Source organism: Perca fluviatilis, chromosome 14, assembly GCF_010015445.1.
Source record: "Perca fluviatilis chromosome 14, GENO_Pfluv_1.0, whole genome shotgun sequence".
NCBI classification, from domain to species: domain Eukaryota; kingdom Metazoa; phylum Chordata; class Actinopteri; order Perciformes; family Percidae; genus Perca; species Perca fluviatilis.
In genome coordinates, this window is record NC_053125.1 from 31,016,204 (window position 1) to 31,036,665 (window position 20,462).

The window sequence follows — 20,462 nt, forward strand, 5'->3', positions numbered from 1 at the left end:
AGTTAACTTCATGTAATACTGTATGTGGCGTTTTCTTTTGCAGAGTGCAAATGTTCATCAAAAACAAGTTCTATCCTGAGACTATTTTGCAGAGTCACCGTCGCAGCATCCAGAGCTTAGCGCCGCCCCAAAAAATTTTTTCTCCTATCGTAGAATGTAGCCAGACCTTACTCTACAGCGCTGTGGAGCTAGGTCTGGCAACGTGAGACTATCATGGCTCTAGACTCTTTCTGGATTTATCACAGTGTTGATACGGTTTACAAAAAGCTGCTGTGTATTTTGTCTCATCGCAAACTTACCTTGGCTGAGCTGTCCTCATACCATTAAGAGCAGCTAAGTTAAATATGCCAACAGTCAAATGTGGCACCGTATAAAAATGTTTGCAGTCTCACTTTGGCCTAGTATTGTTCAGTTACTTACTCCAGTCAATTTGTTTCATTGATCCAAAAATATATATATTCTCTAACAAGTACAGCAAACGCATTAGCAAAAGCTATCTTGTTTTCAAAAGTGAGTGAAGTGAACTGTAAATAATACTTTTTTTATTTGCTTTTTCCTGCTTGTGATTGATTGAATTCTGCAGCAAGTTCTGTTCCAGCAACTGTTATAGACACTGTGAATATAGGGATACTTACAGAGCTGGCAAAGAAATACCCAATGGTATACACAAGTAAGACAACATTTTCTTTTACATTTTTGAGAGAAACATTTGCTATGATTTTTCTAACTATCACATAAGCATTGTCTTTCATATGAGGAATATCTGATCATTTTGTGTACTGTAGATAGGTGTGTAGTAATTGTCTAACCTGTGTGTCTGTTTTCTTAAAGGCCAAACATCCTTAAAGTTTGACCCACTTCAAGTATTTTTTGGGAGAAACGTAACTATAACATGTGGCCCACCACCAGCAAATCTCAATTTAAGTAGTGGCTGGACTGCAGAGTGGACACTGAATGGAACAGGAATACCCGGAGATAAGCTACACGTGTTAGCACAACAGAATGGGATGGCAACGCTAACTGTGTCAGAAGTTTTTTTCACTGACAGTGGTAAGAATTAGATCAAGTCAATGTGCAATGTTGCAGTTAATAAATTATTTTTATTTTAGTTTCAATTGGCATTTCCAAATTTACAATGCTAGTGCGGTGTAGGACTTTCCTCTTTGCGGTCTACACCAGCGTGATTGCATAACTCTGATTGGATTTGTATGTTTGACCTATCCACCACCCCAACCTACCTCCGTTTGCATTTCCCCCTACTCATTTCCTGGTTCTCCTTCTCCATAAAAAACAATTTTTTGGTTTTTATACTGGCTTTCACACCTGCCTTGTTTAGTCCGGTTGAATCGAACTAGAGTTTGTTTGATCCCGCTGGTGCGGTTAGTTTGGGCAGTCGAACTCTGGTGAAGCGGTTTGCTTGTGGTGAGAACGTGATCCGTACTCGAACCGCACCAACTATACATAGTTCGCAAGTCTGAGCTAATGTCTCCTGTAGTCAGGTGTGTTTAGCAATCTGTGATGCTGCAGAGCAGCAAACTGTAGCAGCTTTCAGTGTTTCTCTCACAGAAACAGACTGCGGTCAAGCTTGCTCGCTTCTCCGTGGTCAAACCAGCTGCCGCTAAAATTGGAGACAGGCGCCGGCAGAGCCAACCCAGTCTCACGTCAGTTCGTGATGGCATTACGAAATTAAATCAGAGCGAAGTCTCGGTGACCAGAGCAGACGTAGTAACGTCTCTTGCGGAACAATGTCTGATCACTTTAATGTAATTTAAATATAATTTATATTATGGTTAATTACTTTTGCTGTTATGTAATTAAATATTTTTCAATTTAATTTCACGTCATTTACTTACCTACATTACAGTATTTTTTTTTGCACTATGGCCACCTCACTTTACTTAAATACGTTTTATATAATGCAACTTTACATTCATTCAGTGTTTTTTTTGTTTTTGTTTTTTTGCACATTGTCTGTTGTTTGCCTGTTGTTTGTTTGTTTGGTTGTTTGTTGGTTTGTTTTTATTGTGGAAAAACTGCTGCTGTAATATGTGAATTTCCCAATTGTGGGATAAATAAAGTATTATCTAATCTAATCTAATGAAATGAGCTGGTTTGACCATGGAGATGCAAGAAATATGCACTAGTCCAGAACACAGGACCTTCCTCCTGTATTTACTTTCTCGCTCCCGCCCCCAGACACATCCGACCAATAAGAGGAGTGGACGTTCTTGCGTGATTTGTAATACCGGATGTTGCTACGCTTGGATTTTTCCATGTGTGAAACCAAACCGAACCGAGGGCAAATCGCTCCAAGTTTACAAACTCACCAACTGATTCAGACCAAGGCAAACAAACTACAGGTGTGAAAACGCCCTATGAGTCTAGAGTCGGTACTCACTCTGGAGATAATCGCTGTCACTCTCTTACTTTCTCTACCACACACACACACACACACATCCCAGACCTGCTATTCTCTTAAAGAGATCGACGCACACACCAACGCGCAAGTATAAACTTCAGGCCACTTACGTAGGCTACAGCGAAAGCTCTGCGCGGAGCCTCCGCACAACCATAAATCACGCTTTATACTTACTCCTTACATCTCCTTACTTCCTGCTTTGCTCCCGTCATAACTACTACGGCCACTAGAGGACGCCGCCACTATAAACCATCATATGCGTTGTAATTGCGGCTTGAACAAACAACTTATGGTGGTATATTTCAGGGGAGGGCAGTGTCCATTGTTTAGATTGATTCAGCAATGTATCTGTTCATGGTTAAGTAATTTTTTGTTATTGATTATTTTTTAATTTTATATTATTAGACAGTGGTAGATAGACAGGAAAGGGGGGAGAGAAAGGGGATTACACAAATCAAAGTTTAGCAGCTTGGATTAAAACCCAGGCCATTGCAAAGGTCGCCCCATGGTTTAGTAGTTTGACCAAAAATGTAAAAAAAAAAATATATATAATTATAATAATGTAGACATGGGTTGACTCCACACAGCTAAAGTGAAGTATAAAGCTAAATGTGTTTCATATACCAAAGTATTAACCATTTGTTTTCGCATTAGTCTTTTTTACCTTTAACTTGAGACCCAACTGAAATTAGAAAAGAGAAATAGAACATATTTTCCTACTGATAGAATCCTTAATATGCAGCATGTCAACGTTCCATTCTGAATAATGAGAAACCGCCATTAATAGACACGGCCAGTAATAGTTGGCTGTTATGTTACCATATATTTGAGTTCAGAATCCCCTTCTTATATTTTTTTCATTAGAAAAGTAATTATCATGTGCTCTCACAGACCAAAGGGACATTTGCAGTTAGGGATGTGCTCTTTAACCTGCTGCAGCTGAGCAGCTAATTGCAAACACTTTTCCCCACTGAATGTTTGTGTTTTCGCACGTTCAAAGAAGCTAAAGTGGAGCAGAAGACAAGTGTACATGTTTATGAGTTAGATAAGAAGGAGACTTTCCCCATCATAAAGCAAAAAACTGAAGGAAAAAAAATATAAATTTTCTCCCCTTTTGTTTCCCCAAGAAAAACACAAGACACAGGATTTACTGTTTGCGGTGGCAGCAAAAAGAAAAAAAAAAATTTATTTCAGTTGGACTATTAATGGAAGTATCCTACATCAAAACTTACAGCACAACATATTTGGAAATTGTAGACTATATTTTCAAATCTCTGTCTGCTAAATAAATGCTTACTTAGGTTTTTTTTTGCCCCTCTTTTCCCTGATGGTGCTATTATCCCATTTATGTTTTATATTTGTTTGGCAACACTAGCTTCACATTGAATTCATGTCAATTGATGATCACCTTTCTTTTCAGGATTTTATGTATGTACGCTAAAAAACAACAACATAGCGATCATACAGAATGGAGTGATCCAAGTGACAACAGCCCAACAACAGCTTCAACAGCTGCTTGTGCAGTCTCAGGTAACCTACTTCTCAAGTTGTTACTGACACTGCATCAACAGGGGCAGATTGTGATATGGGGGCTCCATGCAAACTCAGGCATGGGGTCTCCGTTATACCTTACTGTAATTCCCCCCTTTCTTTTTTTTGAGAATGTTGGTCTCGGCAGTGGTAGAATAAGTACTCCGATCTTAAGCTACAGTGCGTAGTTTCTGTCTCCCCCATGAGGAATTCTAAGTATTGACAACAACACTGTCGGCGCGTCCACATGATACAAGCCTTACATGATCGCGCAACCCCCATCCCTCCTCCACGCAGTTGCTAGAAGCCAAGGAGGACACGGAGGATTAAAAAAAACCATTATGGACTCTTCAGAAGAGGTAATATCTTCGCTCGAGTTTCTGCGCGGGGAAGGTCACCAGACGACACAATCTTCTGAACATAGCCATACTGAGAAATCCAGAGAGAGTTGTGTGGTGCTGGTAGTCTTAATTAGCTTTGTAGCAACATATTTGGCAATGGCTTGAATGTAACGGACATTCATTAATATCAAAAATGCTTTAAATGAAACTATTTTATATATTTTTATAAGATAATTGTTTGGGCATTTCCGCCATCATTCACTAGCCTTGTGAGACCGTCCTGATCTCGCGAGCTCCAGTTTTCCACTCGCAGATCAGTCTGGCATCTTGAGGCAGAGAAAATTTGGAGCCGTTAGCCATTTGACCGGGCCAATCAGCGTCGGTTTTGAGGCGGGTTAGGTGGTGATAGACAGATGATTTATCCAATCAGCTAACCAGTATTTTCAGACAGCGGTCTGGGAACCTGAAATGGTGCCTTTTATTCCTAAATTCTTGTTACACAAACGGCAAATATCCTTTACCGACATGTTGCTTGCTTGCTGAGCTAACGAGCTATGCTTTGCCTGCAGCAGCAGGGGCGGGCTTGTGGTTGTATTTTCATACGCTTCGTGCATCTGATTGGTTAATTTGGCCCGTCTATCACCAACATAGGTTATTGACAGATGCTTCATCCAATCAGCTAACCAGTATTTTCACCCCTTTCCAAAAGTTCTCCAACGGAAAGTTCCCAGATGGATATGCTGAGCAAATGCGAAGCAATCCATCTGGCGGAGTCAGGTTAATCATTCACAGCTCAGACATGAAAGGGAGAGAGGGGGACGACATGCAGGAATTTTAACTCTGTGTCAAGGAATAAACCTCTTTCCATTGGTGCTGGCTCTACCAACAGAGCTACCCAGGCACACTAGTTAACCCTTGTCAGTCCCTCCAGGATTTTGCGGTCCTTTTTTGAGATTGTTGCGGCCCAAAATGCCTGATTTTGCGGGAGCTTTTGTAAAAAATTACAATAAAAGTTGCGATGTCTTCTGTATTTTTGTTGCAAAGAAGTTGCGAGAGATAGTGAATTGCAAAAAATAGTTGTGATTTTCTTTGGTATACGTTTTTTGGTATTTTTGGTATAAAATAAAAAGGAAACTTGTCTTGGGGAGAATAAAATCCTTCTGGGCTGAGTTTTCCTAGTAACCTTACCAAAAAGGCTCAGGATGCTGCAAATGTTGGTATAATATGTTACAACAAAATATAAAAAATGTACTGAATGAATTAAATTTGAACATATCTGTCAGTGGCTTGTTGATCTTTACATTGTTAGTTAATTTCCTATCCTGGCCTTGGGACTCACATTCATACGATTTGATAAAGTACTTATTGGACTTTAACTTAATGCGCATAAAATAACGAGTGTATCTGTCCTCAATTTAGGTCATCCTGTACGTCTCATCTCCGGTTTTTCCTGCATCCACTGTATGTGTTTGTGTGTGTGCGCGCGGTACTTTAATGGGACACATAAGGAACATTTAAAAAGTAAAGCGTTGAAGAACCTTAGTGATCTGGCTGGAACATTAAATGAAAGAAAATCACTTGATATGTTTTTTTTAGTTTTTTTTTATCTAAACATCATTTTTGATCTATAGCTGTTAGAGTCGGGGGGCCTGAGGCAGTTATCCACCTTGTCTAATGGTCCTGGGCATTAACATTTTTACAAGAACCCGAGTCAGCTATGGGCAGGAAGGGAAAGACATTTACACAAGGAAATAAAATGATACACTAAGTTGAAAAGCATGCTCTGACCACACCTAGAACACTCACTGTGTGCACCTGTAACCACAACCAGCAGTGATGTCACACTTGTCACTGCAGTAGGGTGAGTGGACCACTGAAGGTCAGCCAAAGCAAGAGTCTTCCTCTTAAACTGCTTATTGGGACCATTTTAGGCATCATTTATTTTACAGTTTTGTAACAGGTGGAATTTTTACTACAAAGTAGTTACATGATTTTTCAGACATATAGCTAATACAGCGGGGCGACCTCTAGCTCACCCAGTAAGAGTGTGCAACCCATGCAGGCTAAGTCCGATTCTCCACTGGGCGTGTATATGCTGCATTCCGGTTTCGTTCCATCCTCCGCCACGCGCCATACCACACCGGGAATGTCTCAGAAGAGTGTCTTGCCTGCCCGACTGGCAGATTTTATTGTGTCTACAAGTACTTTACAGAACAATCATGTGTTTATTAAGCTAGTATCTACCTTCCACTCCAAGAACTCCTGCAATTAAACTCCATGCCTTCTCTTTTCAGGTGTTGTCCTTAAAAAAAGATCTTTGGTTTCTATTATGTTTTTGTTTTTTTCAAGATTAATCTCTCATCGTCCATGGTGTTGTAAAGTAGACATAAATGATATGGGGGTTGCTTTTTAGTAAATTGACTGGATGCTCTCACTGTTTCACTTCTGAATGGCCCGCAGCTCGCATGCAAATATATTTAGCGGCTTCACGCATGCTTCTGGGACGCACTGTGGTGCTGGTGGAATATCAAGCATTGACTTGAATGTGCGATTCCTTGCAGGGGTTGCGGTACCTCCCGGAACGTGCACGGTGGAACATATTGGTTAGTCCTTTGCAACTACCCGTGTTTGAATCCAACCTGCGGCTCTTTACTGCATATCATCACCCATCTCTCTCCCACCTTTCACTGTTACCTTAATTGGTTGTATCTTTTCTTACAAAAGGAGATTTACACACAACCTGAAGTTGTGAGTGTTAGAACCCATATTTTATGTAGTCTTAATTTGGGTGGTCATTTACATTTAAAAAGGTTGCAAATCTAGTTCTTCAAGTAAATTGCAGCACACCACAGTCAACTTTAATCAAATCAAATAAAATATAATAATTATTAAAGCTGCAAGCAGCGTTTGGACGGGCCCTCGCACCTCCTTGCACGTCGGGGTTACTGGCGGGAGCCACTCCTTGCGGCCGTGCATTTGCGCAGCACTCAGACACTGCAAATCATCACCAATGAAAAGGGAACTCTCTGCTGAGTTCAATGATATCTCACACAAAACTCTTCCTTAAATGGGTCACCAGTTATGAAAAGGGGTGTGGCTAAAGCATAAGGGGTGGGTCAAACCATGGCCAATCAAAAAGGAACTATCTGCTGAGTTCAGTGGTACCTCACACAAAAGTCTACCTTAAACGGTGCATAAGTCATAAAAGGGGGATGTGTGAGTACATGGGCGTGGTTAAAGTATAGGGGGCGGCTCAATATCACATGTAGACCACACATTATAAGTGTCATGTAAATCAGATGTTTGTGATATAAGGCTGATTTCCTGTTGCCAGCGGGAGGGGGGGGAGGGGGGGGCGCTATGACCAAAAGTCAATTTTGGCCTTTAGATGTCTTCAGGCCTGGACCCTCGTCAAACGTGAGAAATTTTGGGCAGATATGACACTATAGTTAGAACAACTTCTTTGTTCATTGATAAATGCTCAAAATCGCCACCATGCCACGCCCACACCGTTAGACGAAAAGTTGTGCTTGTTTGCATCGTTGAGGTCTTTAGACAGAGACTGAATTTGAAGTCCATCGGATGAGTTCTGTAGAAGGAGTTCGTTAAAGTATAGGACCTTGACTTTTAGGTCTACTTACTGTTGCCACTAGGGGTCGCTATGACTTCGAGCCAATATCGGCATGTAGATGTCCTCAGGGTTGGACTCTTAGGAATTCTGAAACATTTTGAGCCAATTGGACAACGTACACTCAAGTTATACCCATTTCCTGTTTTAATGGCGAAATGCACAAAATGGCCACCCTGCCACGCCCCCACCCTATGACGAAAAGTTTTTCTTTTAACAACTTTTCATCTTTAAGGTCTAACGATCGCACAGACACAATTTGAAGTTGATTGGATGAAATCTCTAGGAGGAGTTTGTTAAAGTATGACATGTGGAGATAGCCAAAATTGCAAAAATGTCAAACTTTCAAAATGGCGGACATCCTGTTGTGTTAAGGGTATGGCTGCAGTGAGCTTTTTTGTACGTCTTGACATGTTACATATGTGTACCACGTTTCGTTCTGCAGGGGCAGTTAAACGTACTACAGGGGCTCAATTTTTTGGCAAAAGCGAGCCCTTTTTGTGCGTCTATTCCCGACACCCTTAAAATACGTACATTTTCACCAGGCTTGATGCAACCGCCATTTTTTTTTAGTTTTTGAGTATGTTAAGCCTCTCAACAAGGCAAATCATTTGCCGGAAGAAAGAATGAAAGAAAGAAGGAAGAATTCCTTCAGTTACAATAGGGCCTTTGCCGCTGTCTGTGCTCGGGCACAAAATGGACCTTTTTCACAGCAGACATTTTGACTTGTCATAGTAGGAAAAGCACAGCCGGAAATGATAACCTTAACGATGGCTCAATTCCATCAAGTGTACCAGTAAGCTGTTTAAAAGCAACCAACGTTGCACAAGGTGCTATACAGAAAAAGTAGAAATCATTTAAAACATTTACAACATCTAACATTTAAAATATGAAACAGTATCACAGTAAAAATGATTGCACAAAAATGTCAGCCTCTGCTGGGAAATGGCAAAGAAAAAAGGTGGGTTTTAAGAAGAGATTTAAAAGTAGACAGTGAAGAAGCCTGTCTAATAGGCAGAGGTAGCTCATTCCATATTTTTGGAGGTGCCACAGCAAAAGAACAATCCCCTTTAAGTTTCCGCTTTGTTTTAGGGACACTCAGGCGCAGTTGTTCAGCTGACCTGAGTGAGCGGGTCGGAGTGTAGGGGTGAAGCAATTCGGACAGGTATGATGGGGCAAGACCATTTAAGGTTTTAAACACAAGTAAATTAATTTTAAAATGGATCCTAAAATATACACCTGTGCTTTTCCTATGACATGTCAGCATGTCTGCCGTGAAAAAGGTCTATATTGCAATTTCCAACATCCTAGTGGTTAATATTGGTATATATATATATATGAATTAGAGTACCGGCACCTTTTTTGGTCCGATTCAGGCATTGCCTTTAGGGCATTTCAGGGGATAACAGTTAAAGATGAGAAGCGAACTGCTAACTGAACATTAATCAAAGTTTAGACAATCCATGCATTTTTTTTGTCACAACTCAGAGTACCTCGCACTGGTGCAGCCAAACAATTTTTTTCCATCACACACTCAGACAGTGTACAGGCTGGCTGTCATAAAGCAGTGCAGAGTTGCAACACTAGCAGCGGAGGTGAACAAAATACTAGTACAGAGAAGAAAGGATTTGACCTAGTTTACTGTACTGAAACCGACCCATTAAAGACTACCTGATTCACATTGTGTCGCACTGCACCAGACTGCACTACTGTCAGTTGTCAACAAAATCGCAAAATATTTGGTTTGACCTTGCATTTACAAAGTTTACACATGGAAAAATGTACGTTGAATGAAGTTTTAACAGCTTGGATTTTTCTCCAAAATAATACTCATTCACTACATTTCAAATATGCTATAAGTGACTAAAGTTATTTGAATTTGATCCTTCAGATACTGTGTAACACTTTTTTGCTTTTGTTCTTTTAAATCTCACAGAACTTGAATATCACTTCACTGCCAACATTCTTGAAACTACTCAGCTACACCACTACTACCTTCAATCAGTCCGTGGTTACATCTCCTGCAAACATTAATGCCACTGTTGAAATACTCAAGAATATAGCCAACTTGAATATCCCAATAAATGAAACTTTAATGACGGTATGTGAATTATTTTGCAGAGGTTTACACATCCTTAACAATATACTGCATTACACATTAACTAATATCTTCTTTCCTTTCAATTTAGGATGTCCTTTTAGTTGCAGGTGTCCTCACCACAGATGCAGCAAAAGAATCATGGAACTCTCTAAACAACGAAAGTGCCCAAAACATCTCAGTAACAAGTAACAGCCCCCCAGCTAAAAGCGTCAGCTCAGATCTACTGCATTCTCTTGAGAATATAACAAAAATCCTTACCAATGATTCTTTTAACATTGAAACACCGTCAATTATGTTGAACAAAACCATCCTCACAGACAATTTCACTGCTGACTTTGCATTCTCAAATTCTTCTGTGGGGGTAGTCATACCTGTCGCTAATGGAGGACACAGCTCCATCGCTGTGCTGTCATTTGCCTCAATGGATAACGTACTCCCTCCACGAGATATAACCAACTCAAGCGTCAATGTCATCAATGGGAGAGTTGTACTTGTTTATTCCAATGGAAGCGTCAATAACGTTTCATTCACATTTGCTGTCAAAAACGATACTCTGGGGAACCCTAAGTGTGTTTTCTGGAATTTCAGCCTCTTTAACAATATCGGGGGATGGGACAACAAGGGCTGTGTGTTGGTACGCAGCACAAACAAAGCCGTCACCTGCAACTGCAACCACCTGACGTCATTCTCTATCCTCATGTCACCCTACAGTATTAATAGCCTCGCGCTGGATTATATAACCTACATTGGAGTTTCCATATCCATGGCTTCCTTGGTCATATGCCTGATAATTGAAGCTGTCATATGGAAGAAAATAAGGAGAAACAACACATCTTACTTGCGTCATGTTTCCATTGTTAACATCGCTCTGTCTCTCTTGATTGCAGACATTTGGTTTATTATTGGGGCGGCTATTTCAGATGCTGACGAGATAAACCAACCAGCGTGCAATGCAGCTACATTTTTTATCCATTTTTTCTACCTGGCCCTGTTTTTCTGGATGTTAGCCTCAGGTCTGCTGTTACTCTACCGCACAGTCAATGTCTTTGACGGGGGATTGTCCAAAACATCTCTGTTGGTTTTTGGATTCACTCTGGGCTACGGGGCTCCTCTTGTCATCGTGATCATAACTATTGCTGTAACTGCACCCAAAAAAGAATACATCCAAGAAACCGGAGCTTGCTGGCTCAACTGGTACCAATCCAAAGCTTTACTGGCCTTTGTGATCCCTGCGCTGGTCATAGTGGTGATAAACCTTATGATCCTGTTGGTGGTGATATTCAAAATGTTGAGGAGAAGGTCAATGGGAGACGCTGTACAAGCAGCTGAAAGGCATGTTCTGGTTGTCATTGCCAGGACTTTGGCTTTCCTCACACCATTCTTTGGATTAACTTGGGGCCTGGGAGTCGGAACCATGACCAATCCAGACAATGAAGGAATCCTAATTGCATTCTCATTTTTTAATTCACTGCAGGTACAAATAGAGTTTGTCTATTTCACTATTAACTAGTTAATAATTCTGATCAGTAATATATAGTATACTGTGGTGAAATGATTCTATGATTGTGATTAGAGAGTTTGCCTTTTGTCATTGAAGCTCTCTCAGTTGATGCCACTCTGTGTTTCTTTCTTTAAAGGGTTTCTTCATACTGGTGTTTGGAACGCTGCTGGACAAAAAGGTATGTACACTGAACAAAATTATAAACGCAAAACTTGTTTTTGTCCCCATTTTTCATGAGCTGAACTCAAAGATCTAAGGGGCCTATTTCTCTCAAATATTGTCTAAATCTGTGTCAGTGAGCACTTCTCCTTTGCCGAGATAATCCATCCACCTCACATTAGACAGCATGATTATTGCACAGGTGTGCCTTAGGCTGGCCACAATAAAAGGCCACTCTAAAATGTGCAGTTTTAATGTATTGGTGGTGTCCGGGGGGGTCCCTGAAAACCAGTCAGTATCTGGTGTTGGGGTTAGGGTTAGGGTGCATTTTAAAAACATGCAAGTGTGGATGTCTTGCTACAGGTACTAGCGGGACAGTGACATGTAATTCAAAAAGTCCAGTTTGAATTATATATTCATATGTTTGAAGGCTTATCAGACACAAAACCCTGCACAGCAATTTTCAGTTGTTGACCCGTTAAAAAAATGTTTTTATTGACATTAATGTTTGAAAATTTTACTTTTAAGGTGCGGTCAGAAATCACAATAAGGTCACAAAGTTCCAGAACGGGGACCAGGGTAAGAACAGCTTTCTTGGCCATGTTACTTTTGTTGTTAGCAGTTAAAGAAGTGGTGGTGATTCATGTTTTTGCTTTTATTCTCATTTTAGAGCACCAGCGCTGGAATCTCAAGTACATTGGGATTTTTCCGGAATTGGAGAAGAGGAAGAGGTAAAGCACCAATTAAGATAAGAAAGGAACAGAAGATCACGTTAAATTTCTTAGTGCTAGTGTAGTGGTTTTATTAACTATGCTAGCGGCCCATGTCAGTTGGTCGGTCGGTCAGAATATCAACAACTATTGGATGGATTGCTATGAACTTTTCCACCAACGTGAATATTCCCAAATTATAGGGAGATATAATCCTTTTCTCCCCATGCAACACAAACATCAGCATGTTGATGTCATCATTGTAAGCATGGTAGCATGCCAGGCTGTTCTCATTAACTATTCATACATAGGGCTACGAAAAGTGAAGCACTGTAATTCATATTCGTATTTTATTGCTGTATGCACCACAGTGACTGCTGCTGATAGTCTTGCTGTCTTTTGTCCCAGACAAAAGACAGCAAGACAGCTTTTTGTCCGGTAAACTCAACTGTCACGGCCGCTGAAAGGACCGCCATCTCACGGTGCAGCTGTACCCGGCTCAAAGTCACCTTTTATCGGCTAATCTCAACTAGCAACGGCCTCTGAAAGGGCAAACAGCACACGGTGTAACCTTTTGTCAGCTAAATTTAACTGTAAAGACGCCTGATTTCGTAGGATATCATATGAATTGGTGTGCATACGTTTTTGTAAGATATCGTACAACAGCTCAAACACTGCTCTGCCAAAGTACAGCCTGCCAGAGCTGTAGACTTTTAGTCCTGTTTGACTATCAGTTGTCATATTGTTTTGCCACAGACTAAATCACTTTGTTTTGTTGCTGTTTTTTTTTCCCCAGACGGTTACAATGTGTCATCTGCTGCCTCCGGTGGAGCTCACTCCGGCGTCAGCATTTGATGATCTTTGCAGACAGCTCGGGTCAGTCAGAATGACAACCAGCCAAGCAAACCAGCTGTTTCACACATGTTCACGCATGTTCAGCCAGAGTTAGAAGTTAGAAGTGTGAAGTCCGTGTACGTTATGTGCTGGCGCTACCCGAGCTGGCTATGTAAGAGAGTCGCTGCAACCTTTGAGTTTAGTTCAACAGATTTATTGACATCCAATCCCAGCATGTGAATACAGTGCTTGTTGCTTGTGATAGTGTGTGTGTGGTCTTCTGTAAAATAAAGAAATACAGAATATGTAAATATAACCTGTACATAACGAATACACATATATACAGATTACAGATCAATAAGCAACAACTCACTGCAATATACACAATTATATGCAATATACATAATTGCTATGCAATAAATAGTTGCTGTGCAAACAACCAAATACTGGATACTACTGGAAACCAATACATTAAGCTAGTTTGCCACTGTTATCTTGGGTTGTGCTACATGTAAGTGTATTTTAGTTTATCTAGATAAACAATATAGGTTATTCTATGTACACTGTATAACAATACATTACGTATTTCCTTTATTTCAGGTTACATGTTAGCTACTGTATATACTGCTGCATTACAGTGTTGTGTAGTTATGTTGTTTTTACAATTATGATTGTATAATTTTTGTGACTCATCAATACGTAAGCAACTGGTCATTGTGTTTCATTTCCCAGTTTCACCCTTTCTAAATAAACTGAGTTACGACAATCCCAGTCTCCAGTGCTTGATGGTGGATGTTGTTTAGCAGCTGGTCAGATTGCACAGGGTTGCATGCATGCAGGAAAAGAAACATTTCATGGTAATATTAGAATAACAGAGGTGCAGAGATTACCTGGAAACTACCAGAAGCATTTTAAGGTAATCTCTACACCTCTGTTATTTTAACATTACCATATAATACAATAGAAGAAGGCAATGTTGCATTTTGCGGTACTGATTCATGGTTGTTACACAGAAACTACCAGAAGCATATCCAGGTAATCTCTACACCTCTGTTATTATAATATTACCATGTAATACAATAGAAAAAGGCAATTTTGCATTTTACGGTACTGATTCATGGTTGTTACACAGAAACTACCAGAAGCGTTTCCAGGTAATATCTACACCTCTGTCATTCTAATATTACCATGTAATACAATAGAAACAGGCAGTTTTGCATTTAACGGTATTGATTCATGCTTGTTACACAGAAACTACCAGAAGTGTTTCCAGGTAATAGCTACACCTCTGTTATTCTAATATTACCATGTAATACAATAGAAACAGGCAGTTTTGCATTTTACGGTACTGATTCATGGTTGTTACACAGAAACTACCTGAAGCGTTTCCTGGTCATATCTACACTTCTGTTATTCTAATATTGCCATGTAATACAATAGAAACAAGCAGTTTTGCATTTTACAGTACTGATTCATGGTTGTTACACACAAACTACCAGAAGCGTTTCCAGGTCATATCTACACCTCTGTTATTCTAATATTACCATGTAATACAATAGAAACAGGCAGTTTTGCATTTTGTGGTACTGATTCATGGTTGTTACACACAAACTACCAGAAGCGTTTCCAGGTAAGAAGCCACAAGATTAAACATCATTAACATAAATTAACATAAAGTATTACCTTGAAACAAAAGGGAAATGTTTGGAACATAAAGGGTGGATGAATTTCAGCATTATAATATGGTTATTACCAATTTTAAATTCCAAGAAGTTTTATCTAATTTGGAAGGTATTACGCTGATAGTAGCCTATAATACTGTGAAAACATCAACATATATTACCCCATTATTACCACGTTATTAGAATATAAATATAACTATATTACCATTAACTCGATATACATATGGTTATTGTCAAACCCTTTCTTACTTATTACATTGGTAATTGCATGTTATTACATCTGTTACCTTATCTTATTACCCCAGTATTACATCTTATTACTGTGATGTATTACCACGTTATTACTTTGGTAATTACATGTTATTACCTATATATTACCTCTTTATTATCTCACTGTTACCCCACTATTACCATCTTATTACCGAGTCGTAATATGCAGTGCTAACCAATCTTCTATGAAAATTCCCAAACCGGCCAGTGTCAGCAGTATCTTTGTTATTAAATGGCGCCAAGGTAACATGTTATCTCGTGAAGTGCTGTCCCAATCCCATTTATACCTATCTGAGCCCATGTGGCCTCACCCACTCACTCACTTAGCACCTGAGATAAATTAAGTCTGTGAGTCTTGGATTGGGCCATTAAGTCACTAACTCATAGCCCTTCCACATCCTTACCCAATCAGAGTACTTAGGATTCTGTCACTGTCTCTAATAAGAAAGACTTATGCAATATCTTTAATAAACACTTTGTTACTGCCGGCCACGTATTCCAGAATTCACCCTTAATTGTTCCATTAAGTGACAAGTCATCTAGTATGCCAGGGGATCCTGGGATGCAGTTTCTCCTTTACACCCTTCTCAAGACTTGAACTGCTCAATGCTCTCTGTGACATTGATCCAAGGAAGTCCACTGGCACTGACAAATTGGATCCTAGTCTTTTCTGTAAACTTGTATGTCTACTGTAATAACTGAAAGGGCCATCACCACTTTTGATAGGACGCAAATTGAAAAGGTTTTCAGCTATAGTCTCCTTTGTGTCTATTATTAGTGATTGGTTGTTTTTATTAAAGTGGTCTGGATAATTTGATTTCCCAGTACCTTTTTTGATAATGTTGTTTAGAACCTTCCATGTGCCCCGGGTTAGGGTTAGGGTAGGAAAGAAAGCACACTTAGATAGGGAAACAAAGAGCACTTGGAGTCTTGATCTTTGAGGTTCTGACAATCTAACTTCTCCACAGCGGGAGATAGCAATGGTATCATTTACAGTTTAACTAAGCTACATTATTCAACACAACATCTCAACAATATATTGTGATCAAATGATACATTCACAGCAACTGGGACACGGCAGTCCCGATCACAGACTAATGGCAAAACAATGGCAACATTAGACTTAACTCATTAATAAAACATACTGTCCTATATCTATGCCAAGAACAATAAAGGCTTACTTGGTGTGCAGTCCGTTAATTTGTGTTTCTCCACGGTAATGGAACAAACTCCGACCCACTTGTCAGTGGTGCGCGGAAAAGCTTGTTGATTCCAAGGGCATGTGAAAACAAGCTTGGTTGAAAACGTTGTTTTCCTCTTCTGCAGATTCTGTTCTTTTGTCTCTCAGAGGTCAGTTTAATCTGTGATCTTTTGTCCACAAGATAGTGTCTACCCATACTGTTTGGTTCCAAAAAACTTTTTTTTACAAGCATTTTCTAGTCCCCTAGTAATCCAGGGTTTGTCTTCATATTTATTTGTCTTTACTGGTTGTAAACGGCAATTTTTGTAATACAGAGTTGTAAATGTAGACGTGGGTCATGTTAAGTATATCACATTGCAATTTTCTGCTCTTTTTGCACTTCTGGTTGAACGCAAAATGCTTTTCGTTGTCTTCGTACTTGTACTCTGCACAATGACACTAAAATTGAATCTGATCTAATCTAATCTAATCCAATCTAACTGAAATAGCCATCTGTCCACCATTAACTGTCCAGTTAAAAAAGCAGTGCAAAAAATACTCCCAATCCAATGTATAGGCCTACAGGAGTTGAGTTTTCATCCTTGGAGTTTCCACTGTTTAAACCTCGAGATAAAAAAAACATATGAGTCAGGAAATGAGTGAAGAGTGTGGTAGTTTTCACTCTTCAGCTACATAGAGAAAGACACGCTCAGAGAGACTCACTCACCTGTAATCTGCAGTTTGATGGTTCTGATTGGCTCCGAGTCAAGGATTGCTCTCTTTGTACGTGTGAAACCAACTGATGCTACTCAACACTCGTATGTTCCTCTGTCTTGTCTCCTCACATTCTTCAGAATTAAAGACACATCTCCATCCTTCAGATGTCTGTCCAGCAGCTGCACTCTGTCCTTATAGGATAGATGCTGGTGGGTTGTGTCCAAGTGTCCATCTCTGTAGAAGAGGACGTACTCTGGTTCCAGGTCAGGTCTGGTCCACTCTACAGCTCTGATGGAGACGTCAGCGGCCCTGCATGGCAAAATGGCATCCTCTCCAGGGTGCACTGATACCACGATCAGATCTGAAAAACGATAATACATTTAAAAAAAGTAATTCCATTTCAGAAGGACTCCACAGCCAGGACACTACAGTAGGGTTCTGTATGCAAGCGAGAAAGTGAGCCCAGCCATTTTTGGGAGCAGCCAGTTGGGCCTATAGTTTATTTACATTTATCTTTTCACAATAATAGATTATATTTCCCAGAAGCTGCTTCAGACAGAAGGAACAACAGGAACAGAAATGCAGCCATGAGTGCTAAGTTTCGATCTGCTGTCGTCTTTTGCTCCGTCACTGTTCTCTCCTTCACCGGCTCTCTGTCGTGAATTTAAACTCAGAATTGTTTTGATCGTTTAACAGTGTGCTATTACTAGTCATGGCGAAATGAAGCTTTGTGAAGCATTTTTTTTATTTTCTAAGCCCACTAGATGGCGCTCTTGGTTTTAAGAGAAAGGCCTAAGGCATTGCAATTCAGTGTATTCTCAACCCTTTGTTGAACAGAGAGCGCCATCTTGTGGGCTCAGAAAATAAAGACTGGTTCACGATGCTTCATTTGGCCATCACTAGCTATTACTACCTACTTAAGTAAAGGATCTGAATATTTGTTCCAACACTGGAAAAGCAAACAGCTGTCGGCTATCGGAGCAGAGAATGAATCAACATTTTACTTGGTACGTAGTAGTAAATGTACAGTGTAGGTTTCAGTTTGTCTCTGAATACATGCTGCAGCTCCACAAACCCCCAAGTAAAGTTCCTGTGTTTTACTTCTCAACAACAAAAAGCACGGGGAGAGAGTCACCTGGAAAAAAATCAGAAAAACTCCAACTCCAAAGAGAGGACGGAGAAGCGTGTCTACAAAACAATCAAGTATTGAGAGACGCAGCTCACAAATGTGATGACGACAAGATGTAGTAACTGGAGGGTAAAATCAAAACAAACCGGATCAAAGACGTGAGAATAAAAAGTGCCTTTGTCTGTGACTGGACTGTCCTGTCTGAGAAGTGTCACCGTGGATCTAAGAAGTCGTCACTATGGGAATAATAAGTGTGTGGGCCATCTTGGTTCACGCTGAGATTATGGACATTGGCCCTCATTTATGAAACGTGCGTACGACCTAAAACAGGCATAGGACGGGCGTACGCCGATTCCTACGCAAAGCTCGGCATTTATCAATTTGAACGTGAGCGTAGGCTGCAAAAAAATCTCGTCTGGTCTGAACTCGTGTACGCAAGTTTTGGAGTCAGTGTGGACTTGCGGTGCAGCATATAATCAGTTTAACAGGAGAAGGAGAAGTCATCAGTTGATCACTTATCAGCAATGGCAGATCTGGCTCTTTTAGAAGACCTCTATGCGCCGGTCTGCAATATTGTTTTAGCCTGTGGGGTTCTGCACAACATCGCGCAGTAAGACACGGTGCCATAAATGTAGTGATGGAGCCAGATGACCCGATGCCCAGAGAGCAGTGTCCAGCCCACCCCAACTGGGGTCTATACCAAGGAGACAGGATATTAGTCCTCGCTTTTAAAAGGTAGCCTAGTTATGTTTGGCAATGATATTCAATACAGGAAACATGACGATGCACAACATTTTTATTTATTCTTCAGGTTTTTGTTTCTCTTTCAAGTGAATGATTTATTTCTGCCGTTATTTTGGCTTGTTTTCCCAGCCCCTGTGCTGTCAGGAGACAGGGTCAAGGTGGTGGTCCAGCACTCTCCCTCAGCTGTTGCCTCGTTCTGACTCATGAAAAAAAAAACATGAGTAAAATAAAAGACACTGCATAAACTCTGGACCACTACTGTGTGTTTATTTAAATATAAGTATACCTACATGTAGGCCTAAGAGATTGCAATAGAAGCCTATAATTAGGACTAGAATACATATGTCAAGCATGTATAAATTAAATAAACTTCAGCTGGAGTCCGATTTACTACGGCAACACTGTTGACCGCATCAGTGATCTCTTTCCATTCCGCATTCTTTCTACAGCCTTTAATAACAGTTTTCAGGCTGCCATATAGTAGCTACACACGTTAGTGCAAATTAACCGGAGATATCAGGGTTTCAATCTCCACCTCTGAAAAGTGCCGCTTCTCAGCCGGATTACTTCTCGCCACGTCGTAAATTGTAGGGGCGAGGCCTCTAAATCCAGAATATATTGGGGCGTGATATTTAAATGACGATCGTTTCCAGCCGCTGCATTTATCAGTGTACGACCATTCTTACGCTCTGATTGGTGTGATAGGAACGTTTCATGAGTCACCCGTGAAGCCTGTCGTAAGATGATTTCTGCGCTCATATCTGCGCTGGTTTCTACGTTAGGTTGATAAATGAGGGCCACTGTGTTTTTACGCATTAGCTCAGAGGGCTAACTTGGCCTGTTGACTTTCGATTCCTTCCCTTGAGACTGTTTGCATCCATACTAGCTGCAGCCCCTAATTCCTGCTGTCCCAGTTAGGATCTTGTTCTTCAACTATTTAAAATTTAAGAAGGAAACAGAAAAAAACACATAGCCTATATACAAAATGAAACAAAAAGGAAACAAAAAAACATCCGGTCTTTCCCTCTCTCTCTGTGTCTCATCTTACAGTTTATCTCTATTGTCCCTCCCTTCCCCTCTCCCCTTGTCTGAGCCAGACGCCGTTTTTTAACTGCACATTTGGTCAAACAAGCTAAAATACTATGATCCCTTCTTTATATTTTAAAGTAACTGTTAAAAACAGCTTTTATCAATCACAGACACAATAGTGTTTAAGATTTTGGGCCTTTTTTCCCTACAAAACCATTCCATTCCATGTAAAACATATTAGTGTTAGTTAAACATTATTCACACTTTCATAAAGCCAGTTTCATTATCAAAAGACTAAAATATACTGTAAATGAATTTACATTTTCTCTTAACCAGATGACATCATTCTATAAGACAGGTCAGAAATAAAGTCTACAAGAATCTTTTCACAATAAAAGCTGATATTTACCCGATGGTGCTTCAGACAGATGGAACAACAGGAGCATTAGTGGAACCATGAGAGCTGAGAGAGTGTCCATCTGCAGTCA

The 20,462-nt window shown here is 40.2% G+C and overlaps 1 protein-coding gene and 1 long non-coding RNA gene across 2 annotated transcripts; one reads left to right on the forward strand and one right to left on the reverse strand.

Annotated features, from left to right (window-relative positions):
• The first annotated feature begins 586 nt into the window (after positions 1-586).
• On the forward strand, positions 587-13,989 carry LOC120572758 (adhesion G protein-coupled receptor F5-like). The gene is made up of 9 exons (XM_039822178.1): positions 587-670; positions 832-1,050; positions 3,840-3,949; positions 9,855-10,019; positions 10,108-11,493; positions 11,657-11,698; positions 12,208-12,258; positions 12,350-12,410; positions 13,186-13,989. Exons 1-9 carry the CDS (start codon positions 658-660, stop codon positions 13,242-13,244), a joined length of 2,106 nt encoding a protein of 701 aa, XP_039678112.1. The 5' UTR covers positions 587-657; the 3' UTR covers positions 13,245-13,989.
• A 769-nt stretch (positions 13,990-14,758) lies between these two features.
• On the reverse strand, positions 14,759-20,462 carry LOC120573053. The gene is made up of 3 exons (XR_005641624.1): positions 20,384-20,462; positions 17,083-17,433; positions 14,759-16,979 (listed from the first exon to the last, which is right to left on the reverse strand). It is a non-coding gene; the product is annotated as an uncharacterized LOC120573053 (long non-coding RNA).